Source organism: Vipera berus (assembly GCF_964194415.1).
Source record: "Vipera berus genome assembly, chromosome: Z".
In the NCBI taxonomy this organism is placed as follows: domain Eukaryota; kingdom Metazoa; phylum Chordata; class Lepidosauria; order Squamata; family Viperidae; genus Vipera; species Vipera berus.
This window is the reverse complement of record NC_138205.1, coordinates 78,834,804-78,860,112: the sequence shown is the minus strand read 5'-3', so window position 1 is coordinate 78,860,112 and position 25,309 is coordinate 78,834,804. Positions and strand designations below refer to the sequence as shown.

The following is a 25,309-nucleotide window of genomic DNA, read 5'->3' as shown; positions in this document are numbered from 1 at the left end:
TTAATTAGTTCTAATTTCCATGCTTTTAAATTCTTAGAAGAATTTTAGTTAATAATGGTTTCTTTTATCCTTGTAGAGATTAGGTGTTTTGCATGCTACCCAGAGACTTGAAGAACAAGCAGAATTTGAGAAAATTTATAAAAATGGTGGGTTTCTATTTTGATAAGTAAAACCTTGTCCTGTGTTCTACTTACTTTCCATCTCATTTTTACAAAAAACTATTCTCTGTTCGTAGCATGGGCCGATAACGCAAATGCTTGTGCCAAACAATATGCTGGAACGGGTGCCTTAAAGACAGACTATACCAGGCAAGTTTGAGTCAGCCTTTCTTTACCACAAATATATTGATACAATTTCAGGAAGAGTATTTAGAGATTGTTAATTTCCTGTCTGATATATTAAACTCACTTATCATAATATAATAGTGTAATAGTTAATAGCTACATCAATGGAAAAACCTGAATTAGAATGGGCATACTTTGTCTAACCAACATATTAGGTGTCTTAAAGCAGCTTATGGCAACTAATGATTACTAATAAAAACATACAAAAGTAAAAAGTAAAGCTGGTTTTATTGCCAGTCAATCTATAGATACATCTTATATTGGGCTGATTTTTGAATGGCTGAAAACTTTTTTTCAAGAATCTTATTTCTTGTTAGTTCTTCTTATTTAAATCATCAATGGAAATGTAACATTTATCATCTAAAGAAGATAATTGTTTATGTAGCAGCTACTAAATAATTAAATTCATAACTAAACTAAAATCATAATAAACATTTCTGGATACATTTTGCATAAACAAGGAGGAACTATTATGAAATAAGCACCAGCAATCTGGGCTTTGATATAAATCTGCAGGAAGAGGAAGATAGCCTTCTCAAAAGAGTCTAGGAGAACTCAGTGCTATCAGCTTGGCATGACTAGCTCATCACCGCCAAGCTTCTGCCAACTCACCTCCGTCAAGTCTTTGCACAACAGCCAGCCAGAGGGGTAGCTGGGTGGGTGAGCAGGTGAGTGAGTAGGTGGGCAGAGTGCAGAGTAGTGGTGCTGGCCAGGGACTTCCCCAGGGACTTCTCATTGGAGGGGGAACTGTGTGGGTGGGCAAATGAGTGAATAGAGCAGAGAGCAGCGGCAGCAGCCAGGGGATTCCCATTTCCACACACCCTTACCATCAGTGCCACTGCACCAAGCTCCAGGCCATTTGGAATTGGGGCCATTTGCCCTTGCCTCCACTGCCTCCCTTAATGGCCCAAACACCACTGCCACTGCTGAACAGCCCAGAGTTCAGTGTGGAAGCAGCAGTGGCCTCAAGGGATTTCTTGAGGGAAGCTTCCGGTGGGAAGCTCCTGGTCACCACCAACGCTCTGTGCTCTGCCACTGGCTTGCTCACCTGTCTGCCCGCCTGCCTGGCTCTGCTTCCAGCTCGTCGCAGCGAGTTGTTTCTGAGGCGAATTGGCCGAGTTCAGTTGCCCTGCAATGACTTGAGTTGGCAGAGGCAAGATGGCCATGCCTAGCTGTCCCATGCTGTTCTCAAAGGGCCTATTAAAATTTGCAAGGGCTTTGGAATTTTTTGGTTTCTCTTTTGATTGACAGCAGAAAGAAAAATTCTCACTTCACAAACAGGTATAATTATAATAGCCTAATAAGACACACTCTTCCCTTTTAATCATGAGGGTAACATTTACTGAAAGAGCAGTATAAATAAAATTAATGCAAGTAGTTCTTAACTTAGGACAACAATTGTTCTAAGTCAGTTGTTAAGTGTGTTTTGCCCCTTTTTATTATCTTTCTTGCCACAGTTGTTAAATAGGTCATTGTAGTTCTTAAGGTATTAACACAATTGTTAAATGAATTTGGTTTTCCCCATTAACTTTGCTTGTCAAAAGGTCGCAAAAGGTGATCACATGATCCCGGGTCACTGCAACCGTTATAAACACATGCCAGTTGTCAAGCATCCAAATTATGATTATGTGACTGGGGATGCTGCAATGATCATTAAAAGGGTGGAAAACAATCACTTGTCACTTTCTTCAGCGCTATTCAAATGAATGAAAGACTGTAAGTTGAGGGCTACCTGTAACAGGTGCATCTCACCTGTATATTTACAGAAATAAGTCGATACAAGGAATTTCAATACAGTTTAGTTTCTAGTATGGAAGTACCTGTTACTAAATTTCTGATCTTCTTGAGAGATCTTCTGTATTAATGTTGAAATCCTATTTTCAAAAATTCAGAACTGGAAAGAGAACACAATGGGGCCTATTAATGGATGGTTGGAACTCACTAATTCGTTACTATAAAAACAACTTTTCTGATGGGTTTAGACAGGTAAGGTTTGACATTGTCACTTGCTGCATTTATTTAGCTTTAACTGTTGCCTTGTGTTGAATTTTAAAAAAATGTCATTACTGTGCTCAGGGATATGTAAATTTATTTATTATTTTATATTACTAAACCACCTACTGTAAATCCCTCACAGAGCTTCTGCTGTTTTGTTAAATTGTCACAAATTGGGCTGTGTTTTGAAGACCATGAAGTACTTTGGGGTAGGGAGAAATGGTTAAGGTGACATGGCATTTAATTTATATTCTGGGTTCTTTTTCAGGATGCTATAGATCTCTTTCTTGGAAATTATTCAGTGGATGAAGTAGATTCTCTCAGTCCTTTTCACATACAGAAAGACTGGAAGTTTTTGGCTGTAAGAATTTTATAAATGTTTTGCTATTTTTTTATTTTTTTAAAAAATAAAATTGTTGAATTTGGTTAGACTAATGAAGTTTTGGGATTACAGGTCTTTCAGCAGTTCCAAACTTTGTTTTACAAAATGCAGGACATATTTTTAGGATATAAATATTCACTGTAAAGGGGAATTCCAAGTTTATTAGATGAGTCTCATTCTTTTTCCTAAGGGTTAGAATTATGTAGAAATTCAAACAGTTTTGGAGATGAACTTTAAGTCTTGCAGTAGTCTGGTTCAGGCTGCCCGTACCTTGGCTTCCTATCTGCTAACACAGGGCTCTGCAACTTTGACAATTTTAAGACTTGTGGACTTCAGCTATGCTGACTGAAGGATTCTGGAAGCTGAAGGCCACAAGTCTTAAAGTTGTCAAGGTTGCAGACCTTGCAACCTCTGTGCTAACATGTTACCTTCTTTACCAGAAATTTTTATATCTAATCCCCAGTCATAGCCAATGACTTCCGAACAAGGCAGTATTTGAAAGCACATTTAAAACTCTGGTATCACATCTTGTTGTGCTTGGAAGATTTTAGCTGTAATTGTCAAGGGTTATACTGGACAGAGTGAAATACAATGACTTGATTGTCATAGCTTTGTACTGCGTATTTAAGTGTGTTGTGTAGTTTTGTAATGGCAGAGGATAGCAAGTGGAATTGCAGGAGTGATTATAAATGTTAAAAAGGGATTATGCACTGAATGCAAATTTTTTTCCTCTCAGCTTTTTTTCCATCCATGCAATTTATGAGATTAGAAAAAGAAATGTAAATTAATAATTGAATTTTCTTGTTTAGTAATTCAAGAGAAAATTCATAGGTCAGAAAGTTGCACTTAGGATTGTGGGCAATAGTAATTCTGTAGCCTTTTAGTTTGTGTTTTTAATAAGCTTAATAGAAAAAGCAGACATAAAATAAAAAGTATAACAAGGCTAGCAAACTTTTTGTAGTCAAGGCCTCCTCTTTTTTTAAAAAAAAAAGTATACTAAAGAAGCTGGGAAGTGATTGTGGACAAATGTTCATGCCTTCTTTTGAGAGAGAGGGAAAGAATAAATCTTAAAGTATCTGTTTTGCTATTCTACTTTTAAAAAAACCAGATTGCCAGTCATTTCCAGATGACACAAGGATTGAGTTACAGGGCAAGCTTCTTGACCAATTTCACTTTTTCTTTAAATTTGTTTAGAGAGAATCTGGTTCTTTTAGAACTCAATTAAACATGTAATTTAGCATCATTGACAATATTTTCTATTTTATATATGAGAAATATGCAATGAGCAATAAGAGATTTTCTTTTGCAGTGTGCAACATCAGTTTTATGTTTGGGATGCATAATAGGTTTTCATGAGGACATGCTGCATATTCTTAAATACTATATATGTTCTTAGAGACATTAAGACTGATATATGTACTGTGATTTTTAAAACTTTTGGGAGCTGAAGCTGTAATACTGTACTATTGGGTTCTGTATGTACATCATATATGACCGGACTTTCAAATTGTTATGCATTGTGCATTACTCCTAACTATGTGCATTTCTTTCTTTTCCCAGTTACCTATTATTATGGTGGTTGCTTTTTCAATGTGCATTATCTGTTTGCTTATGGCTGGTAAGTAATCATTCAGCCTTTCTAAACTTCACACCATATTGCAGGTAGTCTTTGACTTAAGACTTATTACTTAGCAACCAGTTACAAGATTTCTCTGCGGTACAACCTGGATTCAAAGTGGCCCCTGTGGTCATGTGACCAAACCTTGGACACTTGGCAAGTGGATTGCATTTACAGCCATTTGCAACATCCCATAGTCACATGACAGCATTTTATGATGGTTTTGCCAAAAACCAGCATTTACTTCCAATTTTCAGCAAAATTGCACCTATAGTGAACCATTGGTTTGCTTAATGACTGCTGTAAGAAAGGTTGTAAAATTGGGTTGGTCATGCTATTGACCCATTTACAAGTGTCATGACTTATGATCATGATACTTAGGCTCCCTTACAGTCATAAATTGAGGACAAGCTGTAGTCCCTAAAGTTTGGGGATTTTGGGGGTTTTTTTTTGCAAGATTTCAGAAGTGGCTTGTTGATATCGCCCCAGGGCTGAAAGAGAGTATGACTGGCCCGAAGTAACCAATAATAATAATAATAATAATAATAATAATAATAATAATAAGAATAAGAAGAAGAAGAAGAAGAAGAAGAAGAAGAAGAAGAAGAAGAAGAAGAAGAAGAAGAAGAAGAAGAAGAAGAAGAAGAAGAAGAAGTTGGAAGGGACCTTGGAGGTCATCTAGTCCAACCCCCTGCTAAGGCAGGAAACCCTATACCATTTCAGACAAATGGCTGTCCAGTCTCTTCTTAAAAACTTCCACTTACTTTGTACTTAAGGCAGGACTAGAATTCACAGTCTTCTAGTTTCTTATGGTTTATTAAAGGTTAATCAGAAGTGTTTGAAGTTGCTCTTTCTGGAGTTTTATATCTTCAAGACTCCTGATACCCCTCATGTATCATCTTCTTTCACATTCAGATATGGGGAAAATAACTTTTACAAGTTCATATGTTATAATAACCTTTCACCACAGTGATGATTGTCCTTATCATGTAGAAAAGTTATTTTTTTAAGGGAGCGCAGTTGTCATGATCACCAGTTTTGTGGCTTGTAATTGAAAATAATTTATTACATTTTGCAGGGGACACATGGACAGAGACACTGGCTTACGTGATGTTCTGGGGAACTGCAAGTTTTGGAACTCTTGCTATCATCCTTTACAATGGCAAAGATTTTGTAGATGCACCTAGGCTAGTTCAAAAAGAAAAAATGGACTGAATTTGTGTGTGTGGAAAGCGGCTTGGTAGAGATGACTCCTCAGTTCATACATGGAGTCTCTACTGACCTGCTTTCCACACTAACTTGTGGGGGCAGGGTTAGGTTTCATTTTTGAAGGGTGAGAAGGTGATTCCACTTGGTTACTTGGTGGAAGGGACTGACTTTTTTGTTCTATAGTTGCAATGATTGCATTTGCTGGAGAACTTGCATACACAAGATGGAAATGAAAGCCACTAACACTGTGCCTAACACAGGGAGACCTGAATTCCTAAAGAATCTGTGACTGTATTATTCCAGCAGTATAATATTGTAAGAAGTCTTAGATAGCGCCATTGCTAAGGAGGATTATGATCTTCTGGTGTGTCAAGAGATCTATCTGTTGCTAGGTTAAAATATGTATCAGTTATCCTCTCTGGTACATGGAAAAGCTTTGCTTATTAATCGTAACAATTGCTGCTTTACTGATTTCGGATTGGATATCCATATAATCAGTTTGTAATATTGCAAATACAAGGTTTTTTTTTTTAATTAAGTCAATCCAAGAGCATCTGTTTTCTTATATTTCTTGAAATAAAATACTTTTTTTCTGAATAAAACAAAAGTTCCTTCAGCCAGCTATGGATGAGAATAATGCAACATTCTGTTAAAACGTAGTGAGGATGAGATGTAGAACTGATTTTTCTGGGATATGTCTTGTGCTGCTTTAATAACTATATTCCCCTTAGCTTTAGATAACAGATTTCCATGTGATTCAAATTGCTTTGTTTTTAAAAAAGATGTACATGAAATCAAAGAATGTAGAAAATGGTTATTTAAACCCTCTCATGCTAAAGGTCCAAAGTATTCATTTCTTTCTGAAGAATCTCAAATGGAGATGGATTTTTAAAATTGGCAATCCAGTACTATATCTGCTGCCTTGGATTTAGTAAGAATGATCTGTGGAAAATTGAATGAATATTTGATATTTTTTTCTTTGGAAATATTCGATGTTTCCACTTGGGATCAGCATCAGCTTTTTGTGCATGCCATAACTATTTCTCTAGAACTGTAACTTTCAAAATGAGTAAGTTATAATATAGTCTCATGCTGATTATTAATAAATACATGTCTCAATTCTAGTGCTTCCAAGCTTTCTATTGAAACTATACCTAAATCAAGGACCAATTTAAAACCATTTTGTCATCTATTTTCTAATTTATTTCTGTTCAAAACCAGACATGAATCAGCTTCAAGTGTAGTGCATTATTTTTAGTAAACTCAGCTGAAATTATGTTATTTAAATACTAGGAGACTGTGTAGCAAGTTTCAGCAGATAAAGGTTTCCTCTCCTAAGTTAAAGTTAAGCGGATTGCTGCAATGTTTTCACTGTTTAAAAAAATGAACCTCTTACTATATGAACTTTGGAAACAAAAAAGGTTAAGTGAATGGTTATTGGATGGGGTTTGTTTATTTTTGGATTATCCTTTCAGTTATTTGTAATAAATACATGCTGTTCCTGTTTTCTTTTTAAATGATCTAGTTTAAAGAAAGCAATGGGGGGGGGGGTGAGTCTGCTTAAATATGTGGAAAACACAAGAAAACTGTGCATTAAATGGATGATCTCTATGTTTTGTTTTATTTTCTTTTTAAAGACTCTTCCTTGATCCTTCTTGCATTTCTTAAAAATAACTGCAGCAGAGGAAAAAGATCTGGATAGTTTCTAGTTGCTAGATGGAAACTCTTTAAATTTGGAGGTTGGGAGAATGTCTCTATTCCAGTGCTTTATAAAAGAGGTTGCAAACAATATACTTAAAACAATAATAAAACTTCAATTTTTTTAAAGTAATGTCTTTTGTGTCTGAATGTTAGACAATATTGCTAAGCACATTGATTTGTGCTTTAGATTGTAAGCCGCCCTGAGTCCTTCGGGAGAAGGGCGGTATACAAATATAATAAAATAAAATATAAAATATATATAACATTTACATTATGAAATTCCTTCTGTCAAATATCAACTTTGTAAAATCATTCATACTGTATTATTTTCAACATCTTGCAGATTGTTCTATGGCTATGCATTATGCTAAGTACCACTGTTTTATACCATTGTGTCTGACTAGCTAATTACATATCAAATTCACACCAGCAAATGAGTTTTTTTTTACTATAAACTCCTTTAAATAAAGGCTGGAGTAAAATAAATTCAGTCTCTTGGAGAAAAAATGTATAAATGTCCCCACCTCAAAAAAAAGTGACCATTTCATGCAATGTGGTTTTAAGTGTTCCAGCAATTTCTAATGCTGCAATTGGCTCTTGTTTTAAAACAATGTTTCCACCATCATCTTTGGACCGGGATTGCAATGATTATGAGTGGAACATCACTGGTAAGTCTGGCTGCCTTATCTCAAGTTGTTCTGTTCAAGTCTGCTTTAATTTTAGTTTTGAAACACTATAGATACTGGTGAAAGTTTGGAGTGGAAAGAAGACAATGATGCATTAACAGGAGAAAGAGCAATATTTTGAAAAAAAACTTCCCAGTGAATATGCTTCTGCTCTCTGCTTGCACATGTAGAATTTTTGGGTTAAATGTTATTTTGATGGCTGTTCCTTTGCCTGCCTATTCTAGCAACAATTGTTTACTTCTTTCCACTATATAAATTAACCAGTCCCAAAACCTTACAATTGTTTATATTGAATGACTGTTGTGGCTATGAAGAAAAATGTATGTAGGATTAAGTTTTTTTTAAAAAAAAAGGTGTATGATGAACTTATAAATTTGAAATGACAACACCCAAATGTGTTTGCAGAAGCCTTCTGTAAAGAATCCATATTGCAAGCAGGTGACTTCACTTGTACAAATGTAGAAAGTAGTGTCACCAACTAATGTGCCTCCTTAGCAATCAATCATCTCTCTTGTCAAGGCAGTGATTCTAAAAGTATACCAGAAATGTTTAATTTGTATATATAAAAGTACAAACTTCATAACTATGTCTCAATATACTTATTAAAATGTTGCTGGGATCCTCTCTCCATGAAGTGCATATGAAACCCGTTTTTTTATGTCACCTCCATCATCTTGTATATGAAGCTATCTCATGGTTTTACCTACCTCAGCATGCTAGAATTTGTGATATTGCAATGGTTTTAATTTTATGAAGACTAAGACCATTTCTAAAGTTAGACATACAAACCAGAAATTATGTGAAATTAGTTTATTGACACACAATAAAGTTGGGTAGTATATGGATAATCAAATGATAAACATCTGGGACAAAAAATTAAATTAACATTATCTAATCTGCTTAGGTTTATCCTAAGAATTAGTAACAAGTACACAAGATGTAATATCAGACATATTAAACGTAGCATCTATGATTTAAGGCCCAAGAATTCAAGAAATAGATACTAGTTTTTATTCTTTCAGTACATATAATTCTCAGTGTTTCTCTAAAAAAATTATCTCAAAAATTCATATCTTCTTAAATTGTTTCAAGTGCTCAAATAAAAGTTATAAAAGTAGCTACATCTATCGTCTCCATATGTGCTCTCGGTTATTCTGACCACCTGGTATTTCACACGTGTACATAATGACTCATTTCTGACATTATGTAGAAAGACTAATGAAATGGGGAAAACACCAGATCAATTGTTTTCAAAATATCTGCAATTTTAGAAATCTGGATCAAATTATAAAGGGGTAGGCAGAAGGCAACCTGCACTAAAAAATTTTAACACTAAGCTCACTAAGACAGCCAACTAATACACTGATAGAACTCAAAATCAGTCACCATCTGGGCCAACTAGTAAAACGTATACTGTATATAATAAGCTAAAGAAAATAGGACAAGAAAATCCTGCTGGTGATGTTACGTAGTCTGGCAACAAAACGTTGAGAAACTAAATTAAAACACGCTTGGAGAGCAAACCACTGCCAAAATCTAAAACCCAAGCTACAAGTATTTTCTATTATTTCAAAATATACTGTATCTCCACAAATGACGATAGGAACTATAATTGACATACTATACTATACAGATCTGAAGACCTACAGTTTGGAAGGCTGTATCATATTTGCTTCTAATGTTTTTCTATCAAATGACCCAAATATCTCTTTCCCCCTTTTCAGCCTAAGGGCAGAGAAACTACAAAGTAATCTGGATAATACCATATGTATCCTGTCAGTCTCCTATGCACATAAAAGATCTTCACTCCCATATGGATACAACTGCTCCCCCAAATTACTGATTCCTTTGACAGGATTCTGGAAACTATTAGCCAACTAATAGTGATGCCAATAGGAGGCTACAGGGCTAGTGCCTTTTTCTATATGCTTAAGATGGCAAGAATGGCAAAGCAAATGTTCATCTAATGGGTAGCAACGGTGACCATCTTCATCATTGAGTTCCATTCCACAGTCCTATGTAAAAGAGAAGGAAATAGAATGTTGATTAATACACTCACATTGCTCCATGTAAATACCCATCAATCGATTCATATTAAAAGAAAATAATTAAACTATGCTACTTCCCTAAAAGTATCTGCCTGCAGTCCCTATAGATGACAAACACTCTTCTTATCAAGATAGTTGGTTCATTATGTAGGAGAATCAGCACCAGGCATTTCTATTTTGGAGAATTGGCTAAATTCAAATTTTAATTTCATTAAAAACAACTCTTTGTGATAACTAATTCAATATACCCAGAACTGTTTGAATATGCAAATATCACAAGGATCTATTCTATTATAGTCAGACTTTATAATTTGGGGGGGGGAGGGTGGAGAGGAAAAGAAACAGTATCAGTAATGAAGCATTTTATCAGCAGAACTAAGATGACTGAAATCTGATTTTCTTGCCATAAACTTTCAACCAAAAGATAGAGCTTACAGGTAGTCCTTGACTTACAAGTGATTACTTAGTGATTATTCAAAATTACAACAGATCCTCAAAAAGGTTATGTATGTATGTATGTATGTATGTATGTATGTATGTATGTATGTATGTATTTCCAAAGGTCTGACAGCCACCATCTCATGACCCCATTTCAGACACTCGGTAATTGGCCTTCATTTACTGCTGATGGCAGTAACTGCCATTTGACATTTTTTGCTGAAAACTGGTGTTTACTTCTGATTTTCACTAAAAACAGCCCCCAATGAACTATGGACTGGCTTACCATGGATGGTCGGTCTGTCTGTCTGTCTGTCTGTCTATCTATCCATCCATCTATATCGCATTTCTAGGCTGTCCATCTCCCTCATGGATTTACAATTTAATTTAAACATAAAATGTTAGCCTTAGTTAAAATCACACTCCAAGTTCTAATACAGTAGAAGAACTACAAGACTTTGTTTTTAAAACTAGGATGCCCTATTTCCAAATTATGTACTTCTAATCTATGCAGTGAAACAATTATATGCATTAAACGAGGTTTGCTGATGAGCAAAAATGACACTGAGTGCACTATTCAAAATCTCTACTTTCCCATGCTGGATTTCTAGCACTTGCGGAATAAGTTTTCAACTATGGGTATATACAATTCCTAGAAATCATCAGCTTTGTTTAATATACAGTTATTCAAGAACACTGTACCTACCTCACAGTGGTAACATTCTATGTGATAATCCTTGTCCATTGACACCACACGGATAGTCTCATCAGATCCCTGTAAAAATTTATTTAAAGGAGAAATCACATTGTTCTAATTCTTATGAAATGTTCTTTTGGCAAAAGTAAAATATGAACTAGTATGTTTATTGCTATTGCTATATACATCAAATATGTTTTCAAAAATACTATAATTAAATTTCAAAGTTATGTCAGTGGCTCCTAAGGAGACAAATTAAATGGCAAATTCATTACACTGTTTAAACAAGAGATAACATTTAATATGAACAGCACTTAAGCATTTTGGGTTACCTACTTAAATTCTCTTTCATTTAAATCAAGTAATAAATGTTAATTAGCTGCTGAGTGAACTTTTAAGAATTAACTCATGTTAATGAAATCATTTGTATACCATTAAAAGCCTTTTATGAGTCTTATTCATAAAACCAAAGGGCACCAACTCTGATTTATCCCACTTTACAAAACCACACAATGTACTCATTTTGCCTTAAAAATATAATTGTAATTGAAATTTGTGGTATATTAATCTTATGTAAAGCATTATGCGAATACAGAAGAGTTTTTTATTATATCTCAACCACTACAATATATCTTAATATTATCAAACAGTTTAGCACATCAGGCATGGTGCTCTAAAACCAAATCAAAAGAAAAAGAAACTAAACAAAAAAGAAACTCTTGCCATGTCCCATAAGATAAGGATGTATAAGGATCTCATGGAAAATAAAATAAAAAATCTCAAATTCAAAATTTCAAAAAGAAAGATGAAAACAATCTTCCCATATTTATCCCCTTGTAAATCACATAAAACCTTTTTCCAGCTTCTTGAAAGATAAAAGCAGCTGGATCCTGCCTCTTAAGAGAACGTATAAATTTGAACATTATCAGATTTTTTACAACCCTATATAAACAACCACAATGACGCGATGTGCAAATTCTTAGTTATCATCAATATTTTTAAGTCCACCAATGGACCTAAATGGTGTTTGCGTTTATCAAAATGGTAGAATACAGTAAGAGGCACTTTCCAAACTTGGGGGGGGGGAATCATCTTATGAAATTGCAATATAAAAGAGATGGATTTATTTAAAAGCAGTGCAACCAAAAATAATATAAAGAAATATTACTTACTTCAGTTGGCAAAATAGGAAGGCCACAAGCTGCACATTTTGGTGCCAAAACTCTTTACAAAAAAACAACAATTTTTTAAAAATGAAAGATAATCTTAAAATTCAATCAGTTTGTAAATTGTTTCAGTTGATTTTTTTAATGTTATTTTTTATGGCATTCTATACTAGTTCTCAAGTTTTCCTCTAAAATGCAACCAGATCAATTCCTCCATGTCAGACTACAACTAAGGATCACATTCCTGAATATCCCTCTACACAAAATAAAAGCATTTGCAAGAAAAAAAAACATGTTAATCTATTTTTACTTTTTAAAAAACTTGAGAGGAGCATTCAAAAAGTGTAATAGCAACTTAAATGGTATCAATGATAATATTTCAGTATTCTTCTACCTTATTCTGCTAAAATTGTAGAAGTCTACAAATATAGAGAATCAGACAAAAGTGGGTATTCTACTAACAGTATCAGGAAATAAGTGTTGTAAGCCTTGGTGGAGCAGTGGGCTAATGCCTCCTTAAGTAACACCAGCTGCCTGCAATTAGTGCAGGTTCGAGTCCCACCAGGCTCAAGGTTGACTCAGCCTTCCATCCTTCCGAGGTAGGTAAAATGAGGACCCAGATTGTTGGGGGCAATAAGCTGACTTTGTAATAATGTTGCTGGGGGGGGCGAAAGCCCTAATAAGCAGGCATATACATAGAATGAAGGCTATTGCTAAGCACATTGATTTGTGCTTTAGATTGTAAGCCGCCCTGAGTCTTCGGAGAAGGGCAGGATAGTAAATGGGATTAAAAAAAATATCTCATTGGCTATGCTGGCTATGGCTAAAGAATGTTGAAGACTAATATTGTCTATTGGGCCGCAGTTTTATTACTCCGGTCTTAACAATAAAAATAAATAGGGCAAAATTCTTCACTTTTCTATTATCTAATTGTACATTCCTAAGACTGACTGTCTGAATTTTTTTCCCATTTTTTGTTTTGTTTTCAAGGCATCACAGTGCTTTAGATTTATTTATTTATCCAATTTATATAGCTGCCCATCTCAACAAATGATGCTGGGCATCAAACAGAATTAAAATAAAATAAAATAATTATAAGCATTATAAATACACAGCAATCAAGCAGCACCAACACAAAGAAAGCACTGGCATAATCAAGAAGCAGGCCCCTGTGAACTCTCAGGAGTTCCAGGCCCTGGGACAGAATCTGACTTTTAGAGCCTTATGAAATGCCAACCTGATCTACAGAGGTAAAATGTTCCACAGGTTGGGAGCTATAGTGTGTGTGTGTGTGTGTGTGTGTGTGTGTGTGTGTGTGAGAATTGTCTTCTAGGTCCCACCAACCAATGTTCTTTGAATTTATCAGAATATCTGCTACAACATAGCCATAAATTAGAAACAAGTTCTATATTACTGTTCAATCCCTGGTCCCTCCCTTACTTATATTAGGATAAAGTACCATTTGTATTCATGCTGGTTGCTGTACTTCAATACAATTTCTCCATGTATGAAATTGCAATAAATACTTATATTTTTATTTTACACTCTTTTATTTCTGACATTTCCTCACGTTTTAATGTCTTTCTTTTGCCATGTTTTAAAATGCAAGAATTTCGGGGCAGAGATCCAATATATGTCAAAGATACTTAATAAATAATAAAAATGCTTGATAATTCTGTTGGCTATCTTTAATTAGACCTTCTAATATTGAATTTCAAGTAGTTGTAGGAAAAGAAAATAATTATATGTAATAACATGTCATTTAAATGTGATAAAAACAGAGGGGCTTGTTCACTTTCTAGTGAAGTTGTAGTAATGAAAAGATAGTAATGACACTTATTTCTAGAGAAAGAACATGATGAAAATGTACATCCGTGGTATTTTGACAAATTTTCCCATGCGCTCATTTTCATCAAACACCAATAGTATTCTAAATCTTTATTAGTTACCTGGACACAAATTATATAGATTGCAACTTTTCAAATTTAACTTTTTCCTTACTTGTGATAATCTCGGACACAGTAGATTTTGTTCTCACTGTCTAGTGTGAATGGCACTCCATCAAGACATTCATTACAAATCACACAACGGAAGCAGCCTGGATGGTATGACTTCCCCAAAGCTTGCAAAATCTATAATAAGAGATTCAAAATTCACTCCTTTTTTTAAAGCATGTAGAATTTTAAAATGCATTTCTAAAAATGCAAAGGATTAAATAAATGCTAATTTGGATTGTATTCATATGTGAATAATAGGTCGCATCATAAAACTGTGCAATATTGTCTAGTGTTTGGTCAGTTGGGATATGTTGGTGAAAACTCTATTTAATTGGAGTTTTATCATATGGTAATATTCTTAGTATACCATACGACAGCAAACAGAAAGAAACCATATTGGAATTAACATGTAAGCCAATTGTGAATCTTACATAGCTCTTTATGTTAAAGGTAAAGATAAAGGTTCCACCGCACATGCGTGCTAGTGGGTTCCAACTCTAGGGGCCGGTGCTCATCTCCGTTTCAAAGCCGAAGAGCCAGCGCTTGTCCGAGGACGTCTCCGTGGTCATGTGGCTGGCATGACTAGACACCAAAGGCACACGGAATGCTGTTACCTTCCCACTCTAGTGGTCCCTATTTTTCTACTTGCATTTTTACCTGCTTTCGAACTGCTAGGTTGGCAGAAGCTGGGACGAGTAACAGGCGCTCACTCTGTTACGCGGCACTCGGGATTCGACCCGCCAAACTGCCGAGTATTTGACTGCAGCTCTTTATGTTACTGCACCTTAATTTATGACACACTGGATAACTTCTAAGAATAATTTCAAATCAACCATTCAAATCAGTTTTTATTATAACAACCATACTATCAATGAATGCCAAGAAAAAAATACAAAATGATGCAATATCTTTAAAGGTCAATTCTTTTTTACATTCATGTTGCTTTATTGGATGCTGCTTACGAGGATTAGAATCCATGAAGAAACAAGCAACTAAATTTGACAAGAAACCAGTATGTTGGATCATACTTATTCGTTTTGGAAGGAACATTGTGCTTGAGTTTAAAAGGTTCCCAAAATTAATGTACTAACTACTTTGTTTAATTTATTTTAGACTCAAGAACTATTTTAAACTCAAGCTCAGAGACAATCAAGGACATCTTTTTTTTCCTTTAAAACAACTTTTTCTTGTCTGTACTTCTTTTTCCTGCTATAATTGAGTAAATAACAAAAATTCTATGTTATACTGACTAGGAGTTTTAAAACAAGATACTAATTCTAGCAATACTGCTAAGGATTGGAATGGCTAGGTGATTGTAAGGCAGTGACTCTCTCAGTCCACATGACTGCTTTGCTCAATTATCACAATCCTGGCACCTGTGGTTACGGTCATCCATCTGCTAATATGATTGTGCACATTACTAGAGTTCCAAATTAAAGAGAGCAGGCTGCCTCATTTTCAGTGCTCAGGCGCTAAAAATCCTTCCTGTCCAAATCCAAGCAGAATTTTTCAGCCCAACAGATGGACGGACACTCACCTATGGCCTTCCCCAGCTACCTGAGCCATCCCATGCTCCTTATCTTAGCTCACTGTCTTTCCATTCTCTACTTCAGTTTCAGTTTCCTCTCGTCTCTAGGAGCTGACAGAAAGCTATAGCTTTGGCAGAATGGAATAACAGATCCTGAAAATATCAGATATTTCTCCACCCCACGTCGATGTTAATTTTTACCCAGGCATTGAAAGAAATATGTTTGGTGCATACAGAAACAGACCTCTGATCTTTAGGATCTGAGCTCCATTTCTCCATTCCGTTGAAGGAGTTCAAGTCCCCTCAGCTCCTTCAGCCAACCCCCCTGAGATAAGAGGGAGTCTTTTTGTCAGGCCGCACCAGCTTGCAATTTTTTTTTTTTGCTGCCTTCCTCATTGACTTTCTGGAGAAGATGGAAGATGAAAGAATGGAAATGGTCATTCTGCTTGCTGGCTGCTTGAAAATCAGTTGTAAGTATGAACTAGTTGCCAAGCAACCAGATCACAATCATGTTATTTCAGGGTTGGGTCAGTATGATGTTTTATTTAGGTCAGAAGCAGTTTTTAAGCAACTGGCTGTAAATTGAAGACTACCTGTAGTACTGGTTTATTGCATTTTCTCTTAGTTGCTTACATAAATATATGTAGAATGCTTTCCTGCTTGCTTTACTTCTTGAAAGAAATATATCTTGGAAGCTAAACTGCAACACAACTGCATTTTTCTACACTCTTCTTCTTTTCCCCACTGGTTTTTTCCATATATAAAATGTCCCAGATGGCAGATCAAGTGGCAACTAACTTACGATATGTCAAACATAATACTTTTTACAATGCTAATAAGCCAGGTAGATGGTTAGCTTATTTGTTAAGGAAAAAACAAAAGTCATGTAATATAGACAAGATAGAATATAAGGGTAAAGAGGTGTTTCAACAAAATCTTATTAAAAAGGCTTTTGTTGAATTTTATTCTAAATTATATGCAAGGGATATAACTCAAGGTTTAGATATAGATAGGTATTTACAAGAAGTGAATATCCCTACACTTACACAAGGACAGAAGGAAGGGATGAATCAACCGATAACTGCTGAAGAAATTTTTTTAGCAATTAAACAATTAAAAGTGGGTAAGACACCTGGAACAGATGGTTTGACAGCCACTTATTATAAAAATTTACAATTAGAGTTGGTGGAACCTTTGGAAGAATTATTTAGGACAATTCAGTCTGCAGGGGAAGTGCCTCCATCGTGGAGAACAGCATTTATAGTGTTGATTCCAAAGGAAGATCAAGATCTTACCCAATCAAAAAATTACAGACCTATATCGCTTCTAAATATGGATTATAAGATATTTGCAAAGATCTTAGCAAATAGATTAATGAAGGTTATGCAGCAAATGATTTATAGTGATAAAACAGGATTTATAAGTGGTAGACAAATGAAAAGTAATGTGAGACATATTGTAAACCTATTAGAATATTTGGAAAGAAATAAGTCCCTGCAACATTGATTATTTTTGGATGCTGAAAAGGCATTTGATCAATTGAATTGGCAATTTTTATTTAAAGTTTTAGAGAAGATGGAGTTTGGTGATACGTTTTTACAACCTATTAGGGCAATATATCAGAAACAAACAGCCCAAATAATAATTAATGGTAGTTTAACAGAAGCTTGCAAAATTGAAAAGGGCACAAGACAGGGATGTCTGTTGTCACCATTGCTGTTTGTTTTAACATTGGAAATATTATTAAGATACGTGACTCAAATAAAATAAAGGGAATTAAAATTAAAGATCAAGATTATAGATTGAGAGCGTTTGCAGATGACTTGGTTATTACATTAGATCAACCGACTCGGTTATAGATTTAATAGAAATAATTTTGCAATATAGGACAAGTTTCTGGATTTAAGGTTAATAGGCAAAAAATTAAAATTTTGTCTAAAAATATGACTACAGAACAAAAGGTAGTTTTAGAAAAATTAACAGGATTTAAAATACCGTATATACTTGAGTATAAGCCGAATTTTTCAGCCCACTTTTTGGGCTGAAAAATTCCACTTCGGCTTATACTCCAGTCAACAAAAAAACTTACCGAGGACTTGTACGCGGCCGAGGCTTTGGTGCTTCCGGGATCGCGCGCACCTCTCCCAAGCCACCGCCGTCCGGAGACCTGCCGAAGTTTGGGGAGGTTTGGGGAGGTGCGCGCGCACCTCCCCAAACCTCCCCAAACTTCGGCAGGTCTCCGGACGGCGGCGGCTTGGGAGAGGTGCACGCGATCCTGGAAGCACCGAAGCCTCGGCCGCACGCAAGTCCTTGGTAAGCTCCGGGCAGTCACTTGCTTCGCGTCTCCTGAGGGAAGGGGGGGCGACTGGAGCGGGCGTGTTTCCTCGCCTGCTGGGCGCCGCGATTTGCCCGGGGAACGCGCGGGCCCCGAATGGCAGCATGGAGCGAGGAAGCGGACAGCCAGGGCTTCCCCGAGAGCCGTGGCCACACAGGGTATTCCTGTGTATTCAGGCTTGCAAAATGGCGGATCGAGCCTCTGCTGGCGGCAGAGGCTTGCAGAGCGTGGATCCAGCCTCCGCCAGCGGCGGAGGCTTGCAGAACGGCGGATCGGCTTATACTCGAGTCAATAACTTTTTTCAGTTTTTTGGGGTGAAATTGGGGGTCTCGGCTTATACTCGAGTCGGCTTATACTCAAGTATATACGGTAGTTAAAAAGATTAAATATTTGGGGGTATATCTTTCAGATTCAAATGTGAAATTATACAAAAATAATTATGAATTGTTATGGTTAAAAATACAAAAAGAATTAGATACTTGGAAAAAAATACAACTGTCTTTATTGCGAAGAATTGCAGCAGTTAAAATGAATGTTTTACCAAAATTTTTATTTTTGTTTCAAATGATACCTATACTTAAAAAAGATTCAAATTTGGAGGAATGGCAGAAAGGTATTAATAAATTTATTTGGACAGGGAAAAGACCGAGATGGCACTTTATAGATGGCACTTAGATCCTAAAAAATTAGCATGTATGTATCCAAATTATCAGCCTAAATGTTGGAGGTGTGGTTGTGAGGACGCAACGTATTACCATATGTGGTGGACTTGTAAAAAAGTTAAAGCTTTCTGGATTAAAATTTGGTGGAATATGCAGAAGATATTTAAGAAAAAGGTTTACTCCACAGTTATTTCTACTGGGTATTATTACTGATTGTACTGTTATAGAAACTAAATTGATGTTGAATTTAATAAAGGCAGCAAGACTTTTGGTTTCGCAATATTGGAAGAAGGAGGAACTGCCTACTATAGAAGAGTGGACTCTAAAAGTTTCAAGCTTGGCAGAAATGGCAAAAATTTCGGCATATTTGAAAGAACAATCACAACAGAGATATATCTCGGAATGGAGAAGATGGATTGATTATATTCAGAATAAATATGGGACTAAAAATTTCACCTAGCATATGAATGAATATTAGAATTATAAGATGTATTATTATTTACTTATGTTTAAGGGGAGTTAAAGTGTGATAGGATTTAAAGCATATTTATAGTTGGTTAGCATATTTTAGCTTATGTTTGTTAGAGGCAATACCCTGTATTCAGCTCTGGGAAGTCGGGGGGGGGGAGAGGGGGGGGAGGGAGGGGTGTGGGGGGAGGGGGAGGGAAGGAGTATATGTTTAAAATGTACTGTAAAACTTTTCAATAAAAAAAATGTCCCTTACCATATCCATGATCAAATGACCACATATATAGCATCGATCAGCCGATTGTTGAAAGCCTGAATACTGCAGTTCAAAAAGAAAAAAAAATCAGAATTGTTTAAGCATAAAGACTTTTTTACTTTTTAACAGGAAATCACACCAACAAACGATCTCTCTGGCACCAGGAGTCTTAAAAGCCGTTCTCATTTACTTGCTTATAAAAGCTTCCTAAATGCTAATATAGTATGGCAACTAAGAAAATAAAATTTCCAGTTAAAATCTCAACAAGATGGAAAAATTATTGATCTCTTTTCCAAACATTTGGGGTAAATAATGCTGAGTCATGAATTCTCAGCAAATATACATAAAACCCAACATTTTAGTAGACGTACAGGCCTCTGGTATAAAACCCAGTGATGAAAAAAACCTCCTTGAAGATATCACAATGCAAACCCCACCCTTTCATATTTGCATCTTGATATCAGACATCCCTATGTAAATCACAGTTTGCATCATAGCACATAGTGCCATTGGTAACAACAGAAGTAGAACTGAGGCAAGAAAACACATGCCACATTTGGTGTTTCTGTTAAGTATTTTGTATTCTTAAGAGGAATATATGAATCACAATGCACCTGTAGCTCTAACCATGTTAATCAATAAATGTCACAATACCACACCTATGAAAGATGTCATCGTTACTGATTGCTTCATTTAATCTTTTTTAGAGAGACACTTAATCAGAGGAAGTTGATGAGAAATGATTTAACTCTTTACATTACTTTTAAAATAAATCAAAAGCACACAGAGCTGCCAATGAAATATATGCAGTCCATAATGTTACTGTAACTATTGAAATACATACAACCTAGTTCATAAGGAACATTTGTGCTGCCATTTTATGTTAAATAAGGATCCTCTCACCTCTGATAAAAAATATTTTTTTGGCCATGGTCAGCATCATGGAAAAGACTGCAGCATACTTACCAGAAAGTCTTCTTCACAAAACACCTTCCCGTTAACAAAATAAAAGGCCTTCCCTCTCAATTTTCGGCCTAGAGGATAACAAAAATATAAAATCAAGGGTTAAAAAAATGAATAATGCATACAGAATGTAGAAATAAAAAATTGTGTGTGTGTGTGTATAAAGTTTGGATTTGGTGTATATAATTTGGTAGAAAAAAAATGTCACAATGGCGACTGCTGCCTGTGGATGTCCCTAGTTTGGGGGCTGATACAGGCAAAAGAAGAAAAAAGACCCATATTTGGGTCAACACAGGGTGTTCAAAAAAAAAGAAAAGACTTAAGACACACACACACACCAGGGCAAAGTAACAACTCATTTGAACAGTTTATATCATGGGAAAAAGATGACCTGAAAAATTATGCTGCCAAGTACATGTAAAAGGGATGGATCCAAAAGAACTTTATCCTCACTCTGTTTTCATGAAGCTTGGCTTCAATATAATATGGGTCTACAGTTTATCCTATCTGTGTAAACTGGGTGCATATACAGTTACACATGCAACAAATAGAAAATAACTCCCCATTCTGTTTACCACATAACTAACACCACAGTAATATTTAGAATGAAATTTAGATTCTGAATAAGAATATTATTTAATGCCAATCTGCAGTCAAGATATTTATTGTTTTATAACCCATATCCCATTGCTCCTTCTTTTCACTTCCTCTATGTTTCTCCCCTTGCAAAACTTAAGTGAGTATGGTTCCTTTAATAGAAAACAGTTTAGGACAGAGCATGATCAGCTTACCAAGACACAAGTTGGTAATTAATCAACAACTTAATATTTAAAAACACACAAAGCCAACAAGAGCAGAATATATACATACCACTCCATTTACCAGCTGAAGGAAAGCTTTAACTTTAGCTATTCATACCTGAAGTTCTTGCTTCATGTAAAGGGTACACCCAAAACAGGTCATCAATATGAAATACAATATACAAACATCTGACATTTTGAGCTATTTCCCTTACTTGATATTTGATATTGCCAAATCTTTTTGTTTGTTTGTTTGACAAATAATAAGCTATGTGACATACCTGTGTTCTGTTCACAGTTGTTAGCATGAAATAAAAATGCAGTTTGAAAATCAGTATCTCAAAAATGATACAGATGGACATCCAAGATTTTTACAGTTTAAATGTAGTTTCTTGATCACTGTCCAAACACATACAGATAATATACAAATACATTATGCTTTTAACAGAGAACGGAGATCTCAGCCTAACATATTATACCTTAAAGCACTAGCTGATGGTGATCGATAACGAAAATACCTGGCACAAAGTGAGAAAGTCTTTTTGGTGCTGGCACGCCTCTTTGTGTTAGGCACTCCCACAGAGAGACACAGCAGTACTATTTAATTATATTTTTGGCACTAGAAAAAAGTATCCTGGCTTTTAACCAATTAAAGTTATTGGCATCAGGGCATAAGACCACTTCATCTCACTGTATAATAACCAAAAAGCAAGAATTAGAATGGAAATGGAGTAATTAAATATATCAAAAATGAGAAAGGAGTTGCCAAGAATGTCCCTTGCCCCCCAACTAATCATCGTTTGGAGAGACAACAAAAATACATGATGGTTGGGTGGAAGTAAGGAAGGCTTAAGGCAGACATGTCAAACACAAGGCCCGGGGGCCGGATGCGGCCCACGAAGTGGTTTCATGTGGCCCACGAAGCCATCCTGGAAACAGTGAGGTAACAGCCCCCACTGCCTTGGCCCTGGCCTAGAGACCCTCCTTCTGCCAGAGACCCTCAGATCTGTCCCACTCCTGCCCAGGCCCCCGTAGGCACCCTTGATGCAAACGATGTAGAGCTGGCCATGCCCACCCAGTAGACCATACGCACTCTAGCCACGCCCACCCAGTAGGCCATGCCCACTCAGGCCACACCCACCCGGCCCCTTGAGGGCAACCGCAATGCTGATGTGGCCCTCAATGAAATTGAGTTTGACACCCCTGGCTTAAGGTCTTGCTTGCTGAAGTGAAAGGAGAGAATCAAAAGCCTGCTGTTCCAATATTTTTTTTTTAAAAAAGAAAGATGTTAATAACAGATAATGCCAGCCCAATGCAATCACAGAAGAAGTCAGGGAGCCAGTTTAATGTAGTTATTAAGCCACCAGGCTAGAAAGCAGGAGACCATGAGTTCAAGTCCCATCCCAGCCATGAAAGCCAGGGTGACTTTGGGCCAATCACTCTCTCTCTCAGGCCAACTTAAAGGATGGTTTTTGTGGAGAAAATAGGAGGAGGAAAGTGTGTTGGGTGTGTTTGAGTTACTTGTAAAAATAATAAAGGCATGTTCCTTTTTTTCCTTCCTTTTTAAGCCCTTGTAATTCCTTAATTTGGGGTAGAGTTAGGGCAACTAGATGGAGCTGAATGTTTACTAGTCGGATGCTCTTCCTGAAACCATGCAGAGTTCACAGCATATATTTATTTTTTTGTTATTCTAGGAGAGAAACATCTGCCGCTACCTAGGATTGACAGCTCAACCTTCCAAATGGGAGGCGAGCACCTTCACCACTAGGCCATTAGACCGCTCTAAGGCAAATACAAATAAATAAATAAATTGAAATTTAAAAAAAGTTGTAGTAGCAATAGATTTTATCTTTCTTGGCTCATGCTTCACAGATATGATAAGCATAAGCATGAGATAGATATCTGCTACTTCAGAGAAAGATTATGACACCCCTATGATAAAATATTAGAGTGAAGAAAATTACACTCACAACAAAAATATTTATTTCCAGGGCCATGTAAAAGCTGTACCATCCAAAGCCATTCTAAATAAAAATTAATGCTTTTATATTGTGGAGCCAATTCTTGAAGCATTGCAAAAAGGCAATACTTACATGAAGTAAGATGAAACTGCTTACTGGAATCATTAATAATGAACCTAAAGCTTTGACATTTATTTTATTATGCTTATTTTATATTTAATTTATTTAATCTTATATGCCACTGCCATGCAGCATGACTTTGAAAGAGTAAGACTCTTTCCTATAGCAATAATATCAACAGAGTACATACAACACAAGAACATAAGTAACATAACAAAAATGTTAGCAAAAAATGTTAGCAAAAAATTACCAAAATGATTGTAGCTATCTAGGAACAATAGCCATCCAAACACAATTCAGGATGGGTGCATCAGGCTTACATCAGATTTTCCCTAGGGGTTTTCTTTAAAAAAAAACACCAAGCTTTAGTCTTCTACTCCTTAAACAAGTGGGTTCAGCATCATCTATGAATTAATCCAAAGAAGGAGGGTTGCAATTGAGAAATCTTGGCTCTTTGGACCATGAAATGGCAGTCCATCCCTAAGTGAGGTGATCTAATGAGCCTGTCCTAGTTGGTTTTATTGAATAGACAGACATCACTAGAAGTAGACAGTTTCCTCAAATATCTCGGCTGTGAGTCATGAAGGGTTTTAAAACAGGAATCACTTTTTTTCTTCTCTTTTACATATTCCATAGCTTTAGAATTAATTCTGGAGTGAGAATGCATAAAATTACAACTCTATCCATGAAATGAGACTGTATAATAAAATAATTACTAGATTTTTCCTACTCTTTAAATGCAAGCAGGAAGGGTGATTTATATGCTCAGGGTATTCTTTCATTCTAGTTCTCTTTTCAGGAAAAAGGATATAAAATATCTTCAATGACATTATGGAAATGCAGACATACTGGATGCTATGCAAAATTTATAACAAAATATCTTTTGTGATTTAAAAAAAATCACTACCAAATGATTACAAAACATGTCTAGAAACCTACTTGTTAATCTCAGTTCAATATTTAAAAGTACAAGTGGCTAATAAAAATAGAACCACTGAAATGTCCTTTGAATAGATGCTGTACTCAGACAATTAGTGGGGGATGAAAGTTCTGAATAAATCCTTCACTTTGGAAGGCTGCCATTATCATGTGTGACAACCAAAGTCATTTAACAGTTATTTAATTCTGCACTGTGTCTGTTTTAAAAACTTAACTGCGGTAAAATGACTAGATGATACAATTTATATTCTTATATAGTTTACAGGAATGTGAACTGGGAAGGACAGGGAAGGACTATAGGTTAACTGCAGAGTTCTGTAACCAGAAGGTCTCAAAACATTTACACTACCTATACTTGAATGATCTATTTAGAACCAGGATTTGGCTAGATGGATAATAACACAAAAAACTGATTACACGATTACTAGGAAACTGTGTTAAAAAAGTAACAGGCCTTGTTAATGTTCATCCTCACTTCACACTGCAGGGTGCATAAAACATGTTATTGGACCGAAATAGCATGAGATGGCAATTTCAGGCCAGTATCCAATATTAGAAAACAGACTCATTTGTAATTTTCAAAAGTTTTTCAGGGACTGTAAGATCCTCAGAAAGTTCCAAAACCAATGTTTTATCTATGTAACAATTACTATCAGCAGAAACAAGGAAGTGGATTTTTTGCCATTAAAAATACAGGAAAGGAAAATCTGGAATACTGTACAACGCTTGTTAACAAAATTACTAGTTATAAATTTGTGTGGGAAGAAAAAAGCCAGAGAATATTGGAACTTCCAAACTTAAACTGGCATAGATTTACAGAATGAATTATTCAAGATAATCTCACTGTAAATTAAACCAGATTTAAATTCAATTTGTAGGATTTATTGGCACCTATCATTTATTTTGCTCACATATAAATTATGTATATATTAATTCTGATATAATACTGACCAAAATAAATTTAAAACAGTAAATCAAAACAAGTTGAATAAGACA

General features: G+C 35.7%; 2 protein-coding genes across 2 annotated transcripts in view; one reads left to right on the top strand and one right to left on the bottom strand.

Annotated features, from left to right (window-relative positions):
• The window catches only part of SACM1L (SAC1 like phosphatidylinositide phosphatase), a 48,702-nt gene extending 38,985 nt beyond the window's left edge, over positions 1–9,717 (top strand). Inside the window, exons 15-20 of the mRNA XM_081343499.1 lie at positions 77–146; positions 236–308; positions 2,237–2,330; positions 2,608–2,700; positions 4,282–4,339; positions 5,418–9,717. Coding sequence (XP_081199625.1) covers positions 77–146; positions 236–308; positions 2,237–2,330; positions 2,608–2,700; positions 4,282–4,339; positions 5,418–5,554 — 525 coding nt within the window. The 3' untranslated portion in view covers positions 5,555–9,717. The remainder of the gene's footprint in view (positions 1–76; positions 147–235; positions 309–2,236; positions 2,331–2,607; positions 2,701–4,281; positions 4,340–5,417) is intronic.
• Positions 9,718–9,726: 9 nt separating this feature from the next.
• The window catches only part of LIMD1 (LIM domain containing 1), a gene marked incomplete at its 5' end in the record, with an annotated part of 28,075 nt that continues 12,492 nt past the window's right edge, over positions 9,727–25,309 (bottom strand). The window contains 6 exons of the mRNA XM_081343498.1: positions 9,727–9,950; positions 11,128–11,196; positions 12,291–12,342; positions 14,286–14,416; positions 19,531–19,593; positions 20,497–20,564. Coding sequence (XP_081199624.1) covers positions 9,813–9,950; positions 11,128–11,196; positions 12,291–12,342; positions 14,286–14,416; positions 19,531–19,593; positions 20,497–20,564 — 521 coding nt within the window. The 3' untranslated portion in view covers positions 9,727–9,812. The remainder of the gene's footprint in view (positions 9,951–11,127; positions 11,197–12,290; positions 12,343–14,285; positions 14,417–19,530; positions 19,594–20,496; positions 20,565–25,309) is intronic.